The sequence below is a fragment of the Ipomoea nil genome, unplaced genomic scaffold (assembly GCF_001879475.1).
Source record: "Ipomoea nil cultivar Tokyo-kokei standard unplaced genomic scaffold, Asagao_1.1 scaffold2926, whole genome shotgun sequence".
Classification (NCBI taxonomy): Eukaryota; Viridiplantae; Streptophyta; class Magnoliopsida; order Solanales; family Convolvulaceae; genus Ipomoea; species Ipomoea nil.
Window position 1 is genome coordinate 2,525,079 of NW_017619354.1, and position 13,308 is coordinate 2,538,386.

The 13,308-nt window shown below is 36.1% G+C and overlaps 3 protein-coding genes across 3 annotated transcripts; 2 read left to right on the forward strand and 1 right to left on the reverse strand.

The window, feature by feature from the left end:
• The first annotated feature begins 85 nt into the window (after nucleotides 1–85).
• On the forward strand, nucleotides 86–1,635 carry LOC109162196 (60S ribosomal protein L21-1). The gene is made up of 2 exons (XM_019310939.1): nucleotides 86–401; nucleotides 1,191–1,635. The coding sequence occupies exons 1-2, from the start codon at nucleotides 165–167 to the stop codon at nucleotides 1,446–1,448; spliced, it is 495 nt and encodes a 164-aa protein (XP_019166484.1). The 5' UTR covers nucleotides 86–164; the 3' UTR covers nucleotides 1,449–1,635.
• Nucleotides 1,636–2,647: 1,012 nt separating this feature from the next.
• Nucleotides 2,648–8,657, forward strand: LOC109161792 (carbon catabolite repressor protein 4 homolog 1-like). The gene is made up of 12 exons (XM_019310301.1): nucleotides 2,648–3,435; nucleotides 4,979–5,729; nucleotides 6,107–6,193; nucleotides 6,340–6,423; nucleotides 6,501–6,587; nucleotides 6,669–6,755; nucleotides 6,984–7,037; nucleotides 7,133–7,224; nucleotides 7,337–7,451; nucleotides 7,657–7,804; nucleotides 8,004–8,160; nucleotides 8,410–8,657. The coding sequence occupies exons 1-11, from the start codon at nucleotides 3,278–3,280 to the stop codon at nucleotides 8,147–8,149; spliced, it is 1,809 nt and encodes a 602-aa protein (XP_019165846.1). The 5' UTR covers nucleotides 2,648–3,277; the 3' UTR covers nucleotides 8,150–8,160; nucleotides 8,410–8,657.
• Nucleotides 8,658–9,018: 361 nt separating this feature from the next.
• On the reverse strand, nucleotides 9,019–12,116 carry LOC109161794 (probable protein kinase At2g41970). Its single transcript, XM_019310303.1, has 7 exons — nucleotides 11,458–12,116; nucleotides 10,634–10,884; nucleotides 10,399–10,525; nucleotides 10,015–10,288; nucleotides 9,795–9,927; nucleotides 9,628–9,714; nucleotides 9,019–9,553 (listed from the first exon to the last, which is right to left on the reverse strand). Exons 1-7 carry the CDS (start codon nucleotides 11,561–11,563, stop codon nucleotides 9,425–9,427), a joined length of 1,107 nt encoding a protein of 368 aa, XP_019165848.1. The 5' UTR covers nucleotides 11,564–12,116; the 3' UTR covers nucleotides 9,019–9,424.
• Nucleotides 12,117–13,308: the final 1,192 nt, after the last annotated feature.

The window sequence follows — 13,308 nt, forward strand, 5'->3', positions numbered from 1 at the left end:
GGAACACCGGGTTGAAGGTCCAAAACATGCACACCCTAGCGGTCCATTCCCACTCAAAACCCTAGTTATCATTCCTCACCATATAAACATCCAGGGTTTCACTTGCGCGTTTTCTCTCGACCCACACTTTACCCAGTCGGAGAAGAAGAAGAAGAGAAAGCAAAATGCCTGCCGGACACGGATTAAGGGCGAGGACGAGAGATCTCTTCTCTCGCGGGTTCAGGAAGCGCGGGACCATTCCGCTATCCACCTACTTGCGTATCTTCCACATCGGCGACTACGTTGACGTAAAGGTGAACGGTGCCATCCACAAGGGCATGCCTCACAAGTTCTATCACGGTCGCACCGGCCGCGTCTGGAACGTCACTAAGCGCGCCATTGGTGTCGAAGTCAACAAGCAGGTACAGTCTCCACACTCGTAGCTATTTAATTGTTACCAATCTGTATCATTGCTGCTTATTTGGCTTTCTATGTTCAAATGAATTGTTTGTGCAGTTATATAGATATGAAATATTTAAATGTTAGCTTTATGCTAATTGTTCGTTGTTTATGCGATTCTAAACGTTCGATGTTTGAAAGTGGCTATAGTTTTGTGTATTTAAAGTCTTTAATTAGGCATGGTGGCCAGAATTTTCGTTTGCAGGCCAGTGATTTGCATTGGGAATGATTTTGGATATGTTGATCGGTTAGTTTTTGATTGTTTACTAGTTTATGTTAAGCTTGTGATCATAGAGAACTTCTGCACAGTCAAAAAATTGGAAGTGACACCACTGGAGTTTGTAAGAAAGGGAATGTGTAAAAAAGCAGACCAGTCTTGTATCGTATAGTGCATTTATATTTAGCTATTACTGGTCTATAGGAATGCTGTGCCCTAGATTTCAGCTTCTATTAATTTATAAGTTGTTTTTAATTTGATAGATGAAGTCATTGAATTAACAAGTTCATAATGAATGTTCTGTATTTCACAAGGTGTTTTGCATATCCTTCCATTTAAGGTCTTCTACATTACGAATCATAACCAGGATAACTACATTTTCCTAAAGATACATTGTTACCTATAAATCTTTGAAGTTGTACTCTAATATCACTTCTTTGTTTTATAGTTTTAGTAGACTGTACTTGGTGACTTTGCTAGTTTGTTGTTTTTCCTCCTTTTGTTAATCAAATTATGTTGCTGATCATTAACACAGGTTGGCAACAGGATCATCAGGAAGAGAATCCATGTTCGTATTGAGCATGTTCAACTTTCAAGGTGCACTGAAGAGTTTAAGGAGAGGGTAAAGAAAAATGATCAGCTCAAGGCTGAAGCAAAAGCCAAAGGTGTGGTGATTAGTACTAAGAGGCAGCCGAAAGGACCCAAACCTGGATTTATGGTGGAAGGTGCCACTCTAGAAACCGTAACACCCATCCCATATGATGTGGTCAATGATCTCAAGGGAGGATACTAAATTCCTTGTTTATTCGAGATGTCTTTATCGTTTTATGAACAGTTAATCAGAGTTCTAATTAATGTTGTTTTCATGTCCACACACTCGGTTTTGTTTGAATTTTTTTGTGTTGGCCTTTTATATTTGTAGTTGAACATGTTTGCTGAATTTATGTGCCTTTGTGTCAAATTATAGATCATTCTCGATTGAGTGTTGGGCGTGGTGGTTTCTATTGAAGTGCAAAGTACAATTTCATATTACATTTTCGTGGCCATGCACTTGGCTCTTATGTTAATTCTAATGCCAAGTCATGAGACATGTTCTTCGTATTGCCATATATTGTCAACTCTCCTTGTCTTGATTAGTCTTCTAACTTACCCTCCCCTTGCCCCTTTCCCATTTTGGAAGAGACTAATTTGATATATAATCTTTAGGAGATAAGAGGAAAGATATGATTGCTTAAATTCATCTCAATTACTTATATCATTTTAATAAATGAGTAAGTGGAATATGATTTTCGTATTTAAAGATTATGCTATTGAGGCAAATACTTTATAAGTGTGTTGAATAGTAAAATATGAAATTAATTAATATAGACACTCTTTATCTTAAACTTAGAAATTCATGCTAAATTTTTTATAATTCAAACAAGTCAATAATAGTGTATGCCTTCAAATAGATGTCTTACTTACTTTTCGTTGCTCAAATAAACCATTTTTTTGTTTATTTTTTATAGTATTTTTTACTTATTTTATTTTAAATTTAATTTTTGTGTTAAATAATATTTTTAACGTAATTTCTAAATATATAAATTTGGTATACTAATTTTAAATTTAATATTATGAAAAATTGATTTAATCGAACCAGATACATATAATGAGATGAAAAGAGTATTATATTGACATATTTAGTTTAATATAGATAATTTAGAATATAAATTTATACATATAATTGGTATTAGATTTATATAAATAATTAGTAAATATTATCCCTTATTTGATAAGGTTGTTTAGTTTTCTAATATGATTAGATAGATAAAATAGGCGGAAGATTAAGAATAAAAATAAAAATTTATTTTCCTAAAGCAGCATCATGTCATGTGTCAAAGCATTTTTGTTTTTCTAATCTATAATCTATATCTATAATAATATCTAATAAAGAATAAATGTTAAATCAAACGGCGGTATATACATCACATATGCAAGCAATTATGCATCTATAGTTTATATATATGGTTATTTGAGGCTGAGACGACCCTCGTCTCTCTCTTCCCTCCCCTCTCCTCTATTCCGTGTAAAACCCTAACTCTGTAATCAAATCCGATAAATCTAATTTCTCCTTTCCTCCCTCCTTCCTTCGCCCCTTCCATTCTAAAATATCTTACTTTCTGCTTTTCTTCTTTCTCTCGTCAGATCCGTCGATCCATTAATTGATCCATTCGTCTTCAATTCTCCCAGTTTTTCTTCTTCAATCGAATGCCACGGCATTTTATTTTCAAATCATCTCCCAATCTTTCTTCAAAGGTTCATTGCTAATTTTCATTTCTTTTCATTTCCCCGGGTTTGCGATTGTTCTTCGTGAAGGGATATTTGTTTTCAAGATTTTGAGGATTTTTGGGGCGTGATAGATAGATAGATAGAGGTGAAGAGAGGAGAGGTAGGTAAGGCTGGCGATTGTTGCTGGTATCAGGTGATGGCGGAACCGCCTCACGTCCGCCGCCGCAGGTCTGTTATTGTCCCCTGTTCCGAATTTGAAGCCTTAGTTTGCGTCAACGACGTTGGTTATGAAGTATCAGCTGTAGCTCTAGAATCAGTGAGAAAAGAAGAGTGGACCAATCTGCGTATCCCAGAATGCTGACTGTGCTGCGAGTGCATCTTCCGTCAGACATTCCCATAGTAGGCTGCGAGCTCACACCTTATGTTCTTTTGCGCCTCCCTGATAAGTCTGTCGCCACTGACGATGTCCCCGAGTCCGCCCCCATCAATGGCCACTTCTTGAGATACAAGTGGTCAGTTAGTTCATTCTTTATTCTCCTTGTATGGAAGAATATACATAATTTTTTTTTTCTTTTTGATGAATGATTATTATTGCTGCTATTTTACTTTTGAAGATGCAGTTATTTTGGCATTATTGCTTTATGTACTCTTTTTTGTGATTGGAATTGTTGCTCTATTGCTGGGCCCTTGGGCCCTAGGGAGTATTTTGGAGCAATCTGTAATGGTTATGCATAATGCTTAAACATAGTTATTGTGTTAAGAGAAATTTTTCATTCTTACAATGATTTCCCCTTATGTTTGCCTAGAAGAGGATACAATTTGTGCCTTAACCTACATTTCTTTTAAGCAAATGGGCTTACTGTTAACACATCTTTTTTTTAGTTGGATTCGTTTCTATACACACTATACTTGATAGTTTATTAGATTAGTTCATGTTTGGTGTAGAGATTAAGGATATAATTGAGAATAGATTAAGGATATTTTGTGAAATTATCCTGTGCATTTACCTGCAATTCATGCATTGCAAATCCAACCCTCCTCCAATTGCCTTTAAACTTTGTGCCTAAATCCTGTGCTTGGACTTAACCTTGCATACCAATAGGCTCCTTATGGAAAAGTGTTTGCATTAACATAACAACATTGCAAATGTTGAAAATTTGTATCAATTTGTACAATGCCCCAGAAAACTATGGGTGTTAGTGCCTTAATAAAGTTATTGGACAAATGATGTCTTAGATCTTAGATGATAATGCAAACTGGACTGATATCAACCAGAGGGATTAAGAAATTGACTGTTATGTAACCATAATGTGCACAACTATGCAAGGTGAACCTATCACTCCTTTTCTTCATGTGATTAACAAGTTTTTACGTATGAAAGGGAGAGAGAAAAAAAAAAGTAAAAGAACATTTGTTTGCATGCCAGTGTGTCTAATTTCACAAGTTGATTTAATGGCAATTTCACAGACTCTTCTATATAACTACTTTTTGTATCTCTAGCTATTTTCTGGTGGCAGATTTGTGTTTACCATCTAGGGTAGTTATACACTATACATGTGGTTATGATTATCAATAGCTATGCATCTAAAAAAAATATAGTAATAGTAATTAATGACTTCAATGGCATTGAAATTGAATGCCAAGGGCTTAGTCCATTATTACCCACTGTTAGGTACTGACTTATTTGTACCCATATAGGATTCAATGGTACATGTAGTGTATCACTTGAGATTCAATTACAAGAAAGTAATGTGTATGAATATAATAGAGTTGACATGTCTTTTGGTTAATGTCCTTGAGACTATCATTTACCAATGCAAAGACACCTTTGACTAGATGGTTTGTTTGTGTAATTGCCCAGCCAATTTGGAAAAACATCATGATCAGTATTTGCTCTGCAACACGCTTTCTTTGAGAAACATCTTAGATTTCTTTTTACTGATATTTCAGCTTGTGATGAAAGATGAGTCATGGTGATTGAACATTCTGGGTGATTGGTTTAACTTTCATTTCTTGAATTGACATGTAATTCCAATTGTCTGGAATAATTTACAGGTATCGCATTCAAAGTGACAGGAAAATTGCCATCTGTAGTGTCCATCCATCCGAGCAAGCTACATTACAGTGCCTTGGATGTGTTAAGGCTAAAATCCCAGTTGCTAAGAGTTACCATTGCTCTCCTAAGTGTTTTGCAAATTCATGGCAGCATCACCGTGTTTTGCATGAACATGCTGCCAATGCTGTCAATGAAAATGGAAATGAGGAGGAAGAAGTATTTGGGCGCTATAATAGCACAGGAAGTGGTGTAGTTAATACAAGCTTGCCTCCATCACAATCAGCTGGCAACTTAGCCAATGGAGCAACACCATTATACCCTGCAGCAGTCACACAGAGGAGTGGTGAAACTTGGTTTGAAGTTGGACGGTCTAAAACATATACACCAACCAGTGATGATATTGGTCATGTCCTTAAATTTGAATGTGTTGTTTTAGAGGCAGAAACCAATATTCCAGTTGGCCATGTGAATACTATACTGACATCTCGTGTGATTCCGGCTCCATCTCCTACTCCACGTCGCTTGATTTCAGTCAGAGAAGATGATGGTCCTGTAATTTCTGATTTAGGTGGCCGCATTTCGTCTTCCGGAACGTTTACTGTGCTCTCATACAACATCTTATCTGATTCCTATGCGACAAGTGAATTATACAGTTATTGTCCCTCCTGGGCCCTTTCTTGGACATATCGTAGGCAGAACCTATTGCGTGAAATAGTTGGCTATCGTGCTGACATTGTTTGTCTTCAAGAGGTATGCATGCATGCTAACAGAATTTGGATTTTGGAGGGCAGTTTTAGTCTCTCTATAGGATAAGGATAAATTTTATTCGATGGTGCATAATATTAGGAGTAATTGTTACAAGTAGCAATTTGGCTTCATACTATAGATAGTTTCTAAATGTGTTAAATATCTCATTCCAAATTAGCCACTCATCTTATAATTTTGATGGTTTTGCATGATGCAATAATTCTTTTTACCAAAATTTATTATCCATTGATTTTTTTTTTTTAATAATAATTGTTGACCATGTATACGTGGTATAGCCACATTTTACTTTGTTTACATTTTATTCTTTTGATAAATGAACATGTAAGTTCTTCCCCTTCACTGATGTCCTTCCCTTTCAGGTTCAAAGTGATCATTTTGAAGAGTTCTTTGCTCCTGAGCTGGACAAGCATGGCTATCAAGCTCTTTTCAAAAGAAAAACTTCTGAGGTTGGTTATATTTATAAAGTGTTAGTCATATGAAAGGTTTTTTTTTTTTTTTTTTACCTCTCTCTCTCTCTCTCTCTCTCTATATATATATATATATATATATATATATACATATATATATTAGCTGATACCATTTTTGTCTGCAGGTATTTGGTGGAAATATGAATAGTATTGATGGTTGTGCTACATTTTTCCGGCGAGATAGATTTTCACATGTTAAGAAATATGAGGTATGGAAGGATTACAAGTCTACTGAGGCTATTTTACTTGTTTAATCTTGCAAATCATGCCCATATGCTTTGTGTAGGTTGAGTTTAACAAAGCTGCACAGTCGTTGACTGATGCTCTAGTTCCCAGTGCTCAAAAGAAAACCGCTCTAGGTCGTTTGATCAAGGTATCTTATTTAATTTGACAAGTGAGCACTCACACATACTTGTATGTTTGTTCTTCCTATTATAATTATACTCTAATACAGGATAATGTTGCACTCATTGTGGTTCTCGAGGCAAAGTTCGGTAACCAGGGAGTTGATAACCCTGGGAAGCGTCAGCTTGTTTGTGTGGTAAGGAACCTATTATATTCTTTGTAGTATTCAGACTTGTTGCTTAATTGGACCAATTGGTTTAACTGAGTCCATGTTGCTGATTGTACTAGATTTTGATCCATACTTTGTTGAGTAGAGTTAAATATCACGAAATTCTTGTAGATATATTACTAGGTTTGGGGAAATGTTGGTAAAACTTTTGATGGTCTTAAGAGCATAATTGTGGTGTTCTTTTTATGAATGCAGGCAAATACTCATGTGAATGTTCAACATGAATTGAAGGATGTCAAGCTTTGGCAGGTTACTATAACATGCCATTTTGGCAGTGGCTTGCTGTCTTTCATAAGTTCATTATCTTTGGGACAGTACTCATTGTGTTTGTCATAAATTATCAGGTTCATACACTCTTGAAAGGGCTGGAAAAGATTGCTGCTAGTGCTGATATTCCAATGTTGGTGTGTGGTGATTTTAATTCGATGCCTGGAAGGTCTGTTGTTTTTAATTCATTTTAGCTCCCTCCTTTTCAAGTAGAACATGCTACTCAGCCTTAATGGCTTGAATGATTCTCGTTATTGATACATAGAATGCATCTGGTGCAGTGCTCCTCATGCACTCCTCGCAATGGGCAAAGTTGATCCAATGCATCCAGATTTAGTAGTTGACCCTCTTGGTATTCTGCGTCCAACAACCAAGTTAACACATCAACTGCCGCTGGTATTGACTGATTTCTTAAATTAGATTTCCTTTTCCTACTTCCTTTACATGTATGGAGTTCATGTGTAGAACCCCTGCCCCCACTTCCCCTTGTCATGGTGGAGGGGAACAAAGCAAAACTAAGTGCAATAAGAATTATTATTGCTACAACATTTTTGGTTTTATAGGAGCTTTGACTTGCTTATTGTGACGTCCTTCTTTACAGGTAAGTGCTTACACTTCCTTTGCTAGAATGGAGACTGGTCTTGGGAGTGAGCGCCACAAGAGGAGGATGGATCCTATTACCGAGGAGCCCCTATTTACAAATTGTACTAGGGACTTCATTGGTACTCATGATTATATATTCTACTCAGGTATACTTTGGACCAACAATTATAGCAATTAATTGTCTATTTTGTTATCTTTTGAACGGTTAAATGCATGTTTCTATATTATATTTCCCATCGTGTGCAAAGGTGATGGTTCAGTTTACTAGGCGCAGTACACTGTGTGTAGCTAAAAGTTGCATTTATGAAAGGGTGATTTTGATAATATTTTGATATTTTTTTGCAGCGGACTCGTTAACCGTTGTATCATTGTTGGAGCTCCTAGACGAGGATAGCTTGAGAAAGGACACAGCACTTCCTTCTCCAGAGTGGTCTTCTGATCATATAGCCATGTTAGCTGAGTTTCGCTGCAAATCAAAAACTAAACATTGACACGACGCCGGGTAGGCAGTGGTTTGCCTTAATTTTCCTTTTTCCCAAAGCAGAAACTGATGTTAGGAACTGAAGGAGTTAGGACATGGTTGTGAAAAATATGTTTAGTTAGTAGTTCATGTCGTCTTTATCAAGCCATAAACTGCTATTTGTCTATATGTATTTGAATATGTTGTTTCACACTTTTACTCAAATTCTCTTGGAAGGGGAAAAGGGGTTATGAGGGAGGGCTGTTTTTAATGTTGTAATGTATTGTGCAGGTGACAGGTGTTTGGTAGAAGATGAATGATTTTGGAAATAGAGGCAGAAAGAGTGATGAGGGTTAAAATGATAAAAGCCATTGTAACAATAGTAGATGATGATGGTGTGTTCTTGGTATCCATCCCCACGAGGGTTTCTTTGTATTATGCTGCTGCCTTTGTCTCATAGGAAAAGAATGATATTATAATGTTCACACTTCCCTTCTTCTTTCAATTGAAATAGAAATATCATCTTTGCAATATTTGAATTGCTGTGCAATGAATATGATGAATGAATGAATGTTGTTTTTGGGTTTGTTTCTCAACTTTGTTCAATCTGGATCATACTTGATGCTACTGCCAAATCAGCTGCTGGCTTTTCTATCCGCCTAAATTAAGGATTTGTTTATCCTTTATATTAGTTTGTTGAAGACTTGAAGCATGGATTATTTGGGAGAGTTAAATAGTTAATTCATTTTGGTCCCGGACATTTAAGATTGCAAAATAAATACTACGGAGTAATAAATATGACATTATAATTTGAAAATAATAGGTAAAAAGGTGAAATATAAATAGTTTTAATTGTTGCTTCCAATTCTTATATATATTAAGATAAGAATGGCAATGCAATGCCTACTAAAAACTGACATTTTAGCCAACAGAGTGTTTTGAGCATGGCAACCAATTTTAATTATGGCTCTGCTCTTCGTCTAGGAAAAGAAACTAACAAGATATGTTGGTTCATCTTATGAGTAAGAATGAATACTAGTTAGACATGATAAGTACAATGTCCTCCTCCATTTCTACTTATTTTAAGAGGGAATAATTACACAAAAATTGGATAACAACATTCAGAATCTCCAGAGAAGAAGATGAATTCACATAGGTTCTCATCATCATCATCAATCTTTTTTGCCCACAAAATGTGAGATTCCATTTGCAGAAAGTGGGTTGATCCAGAGAGTTTCTGTTAAGATTTTGCAGACTCACTCCACAGTGTTTTTTGGTCCTGTGGCACCGCACCTTGACGACTTGTCTATCCACGCGTATCTGGGCCGGTGGCTGGCTTTGAGTTGAGAAGCGGCTGCAGAGCCTTGACAACGATTGTCATATTTGGGCGAAAATCTGCCTCGTACTGAACACACAGTGCTGCAACTGCTGCCATCTGAGAAGGAACGAACCAACACCCAAAATTACTTGTTTGCTGCTAAACTGCTATGTACGGTGAGAAACACCTACCTTGGCAATTGCCTTTGGAGGATAATCATTGTTTAGCTTTGGATCCACACATTGTTTCACTTTGTCTTCACTCAATCTTGGGGTGGCCTGCACAAAACCAGATACAAATTGGTTCACACATCACCATTTCCATCACCAGTTGCTAAAATGGACCAACTAAAACATACCCATGTCACCAGACTCTGTTGTCCTTTGGGCATCGTGTGATCAACCGGCTTCCTTCCCGTCAAAAGTTCTAAGAGGACGACTCCGAAACTGTAAACATCGCTCTTCTGAGTAATCTGCCCTGTCATGGCATACCTGAAAACCAAGTGTTCCAAATTATATATTTCTTATGTAATTTGTCAGCAAAAACTGCCATCATAACTAAGGAAAACAAGAATTAACTCTGGAGCATGGTAGCCAAAAGTTCCCAAGACTCTCGTGGAATGCAACCGAGCTGCTGTATCAGAAGACTGGTTTGTCAAGTTGAAATCAGCAACTTTTGCTGTAAAATCATCAAACAGTAGCACATTGCTGGATCTGATATCGCGATGAACAATAGGAGGCTGAACTTTTTCGTGAAGATACTCAAGCCCTCTCGCCGCCCCATAAGCAACCTTAACTCTCTGATGCCAAGTAAGAACTGGACCTGGCTCAGCACCTTGTACACCTTTCCTACCTGCAATAAAACATCCTTACAATCAACCCGAGAAAAATCTTGGACATCTTCCCAGTAAATGTTTATGTTTGCAGACAATGACTAATCTAAAGAACGGTTTATCAGCATACCATGTAAAACATCATGTAAAGACCCTGAGGTTGCAAACTCATATACCATGATTCTGTTGTCTGCCTCTAGACAATACCCAAGAAGAGTCACAAAATGATCATTCTTAAGTCTTGAAACCGTTGATAACTGCACGTTTATATAATCAGAAAAGAGAAAGACAATAAACATCACCAAATGACACTCAATGTAGAATAGATTTAAGAAACACAGCAGAAATCAAACATTTATAATCACCTGTGCTGCAAAGTCAGAATCTGGCTCCGATGAAGTCGTATCCAACTTCTTTATTGCAACCTGCTCGCCACTGCTTAATGTTGCAGAAAAAACGCGGCCGTAGGATCCCTCACCCACCAAAGCCTTTTGCCCAAAGTTGCCTGTCAATTTGTTCAGCTCATCCAATTGCATTGCAGGTATCTCAATGGGAAGAACTTTCTGTGGAGCTCCATTTCTCAAAGCCCCAGAATTCCTTGGCTCTCTTTCACTAGCTACAATAACAAAAACCAAAAATATGAGAAAAAGCAAAATCAAGCTAAACCAACTCATATTCATACCAATGACTTATCTCATACAAAACACAAACAAAATGCATTCTGCCTATAGTGAGACTGCACATTTATTATGTATAATACTTTCTTTTTTCTTTCTATTTTTGGTCCTACAACTATGAGATTATTTCCATTTTTGGTGCTCGACTATTAATTTTTCCACATTTGGTCCCACAATACTTGATCATTTGGCCTAATTTTCGGTCACCATGACCAAGTTTGTACCTCTATAATATTGAACATGAGTGCATAACACTCAAGTGACTTATCTTGAAGGGTAAAATAGTCAAGTTAACAAATTTGGTCACCGATGATCGGAAATCAGTCCGGAGGACTAAATGTGGCTAAGTTTTAAAAGTGGTGAGATCAAATGTGAAAAAATTAATAGTCAGAATTAAATGTGAAAATGATTGGACCAAAAGTAAAAACTTATATATATTTATATAATAGAAAATGTGCTCTGTATATAATTTATTCTCCGGTAGGCGGAGGGGGAGGGGGAGGGGGGCTTACCACCACCGGTGCCGCCGCGATAGGGGTTGGCCTTAGGAGGGACTGTACTTTGATTAGCCGGTGGACCGCTATAATCCTCTAGCTCTCCACCACCGCAGCACGACATCTTATCTCAAATTGTAAGCAGACACAGTAATCTTAAAGGAAAATTTTAACAATCCATAGTAACACCAACTCTCAGGATTAAAAACCTAATTATTTTCTTCCCTGCGCCTAACCGTATATTCTGAGGCTACAATATGAATGAAATGGGACAATCAAAGAATTCGCGCGCAGATCCACATACAATGATGAATGATCAAAGATCAATGATGATATAATTCACCATGAAATATGATCATAAATCAAGAACATGGAATCCAAATGCAATGCAGATAGATCTGGGCGGTCTGTCTGTCCCTCCTTGAGCATCAAGCAACATGCGACCTATTGAAAAATCGAAAAAAAAAAAAAAAAAAAAACAAATGGAAAACACAGTCCGCCCTTAATTTACAGGGAGAAAAAGATGAAGAAAAAGAAAAAGAAAGCGTGGGGAGTTTTTCTCTTTTTCTTCTCTTTCCTGTGTTCTGTGATGGAAGAAGTGGGCAAAATGCAGCGAGATTTTCCTCTTTTGCGGGAAAACCGGTTGGACGCTTTTAACCGCTAAAACTAACACACACAATTTCTATACTACGTGCCTGCCTTCAGTTTTCCATTCACCCTTCCTATGCTTTTTTTCTTTTCTTTATTTATCTACTCATTAAATACTTAAATAATTTTTTGAGTACCATCTACATAGTACCTATCCAATATACTTTTGGCCTGCATGGGTAGCTCAACTGATTATAGAGGTGAAATTTTGGAAGAATGACCAGGGATTGAGTCTCAACCCCAACAGTGTGGGGGCCCTTAGGGTTGAGGTTTAGCCTTTTGGAAGAATATACTTCTATGTGTTTGGTTGGTTCGATTAATCAGGTTAAGTGAAGTTATTTTTAATTTAATTTTTTATAATATTAAGTTTAGGATTAATATACAAAATTTATATATTTAAAAACTACACTAAAAGTACTATTAAACACAAAAAAAATAAATTTAAAAATAAAAAAAATATTAAAAAAATAAACAAAGAAGAAAGAGTTGATTTGACCAATAAATAGTAAGACAGATAAAATGGTACAAAGAGAGTAATATACATTTTTTTTAGAGAGTAATAAACATTTCGTTTTAAAATAATCAAATTATGGGTTTAATATAATAGTTTAACATTAAAGTTTTCAAATAATTTGGGATGTTATATATCATTCTTACCTTGATGGTATAATATCACAGTAACGATTGATTTGCTACTATCCAACATGATTAGGTTAGGATTATAAAGTTAATTTGCTATATTCCACCTGAAATATGAAATTATTAAGTGTATTATTTATTTTTTTAAATTGAGATTTCAATTTAAGCATGAATAAAGAGATTTAAGTCTTAAGATCAATGTCAATTTGCAATTCTTCTCTTCAAATTAAGGTAGGATGAGGGATGAGAATTGCGAATTGAGATCGATCTTAGAGCTTAAATCACTTTATTCATACTCAAATTGGAATTTAAGTTAAAAATGATGAAAATACCTTTAAAATTTTTAAATTTCGGCATGGATTAAACAGATTGGTGACCGTCATGATGAATTTTGATACTAAAATAATAGTCGTGGATGAAAATTGATACTAAAATAATAGTCATACATGAAAACTGGTAGGAATTAAACATGTTAACCAAAATTGTCATTTTGCTAATTCTCATGAGACCAAAATTGATATTTACTCTGTTGGACAAATTTAGGAACACGAACTTTTTGTAATGGTCCTCACAAATAGTGCC

Coding starts and splice junctions, on each gene's coding strand:
- LOC109162196 (XM_019310939.1), top strand. CDS start 165: ATGCCTGCCGGACACGGATTAAGGGCGAGGACGAGAGATCTCTTCTCT. Junction 402..1,190: donor GTGTCGAAGTCAACAAGCAG/GTACAGTCTCCA, acceptor TCATTAACACAG/GTTGGCAACAGGATCATCAG.
- LOC109161792 (XM_019310301.1), top strand. CDS start 3,278: ATGCTGACTGTGCTGCGAGTGCATCTTCCGTCAGACATTCCCATAGTA. Junction 6,588..6,668: donor CTCTAGGTCGTTTGATCAAG/GTATCTTATTTA, acceptor ACTCTAATACAG/GATAATGTTGCACTCATTGT. Junction 7,225..7,336: donor TTTAATTCGATGCCTGGAAG/GTCTGTTGTTTT, acceptor CATCTGGTGCAG/TGCTCCTCATGCACTCCTCG.
- LOC109161794 (XM_019310303.1), bottom strand. CDS start 11,563: ATGTCGTGCTGCGGTGGTGGAGAGCTAGAGGATTATAGCGGTCCACCG. Junction 10,526..10,633: donor ATTCTGACTTTGCAGCACAG/GTGATTATAAAT, acceptor ATAAACGTGCAG/TTATCAACGGTTTCAAGACT. Junction 9,554..9,627: donor CTCCAAAGGCAATTGCCAAG/GTAGGTGTTTCT, acceptor GTTCCTTCTCAG/ATGGCAGCAGTTGCAGCACT.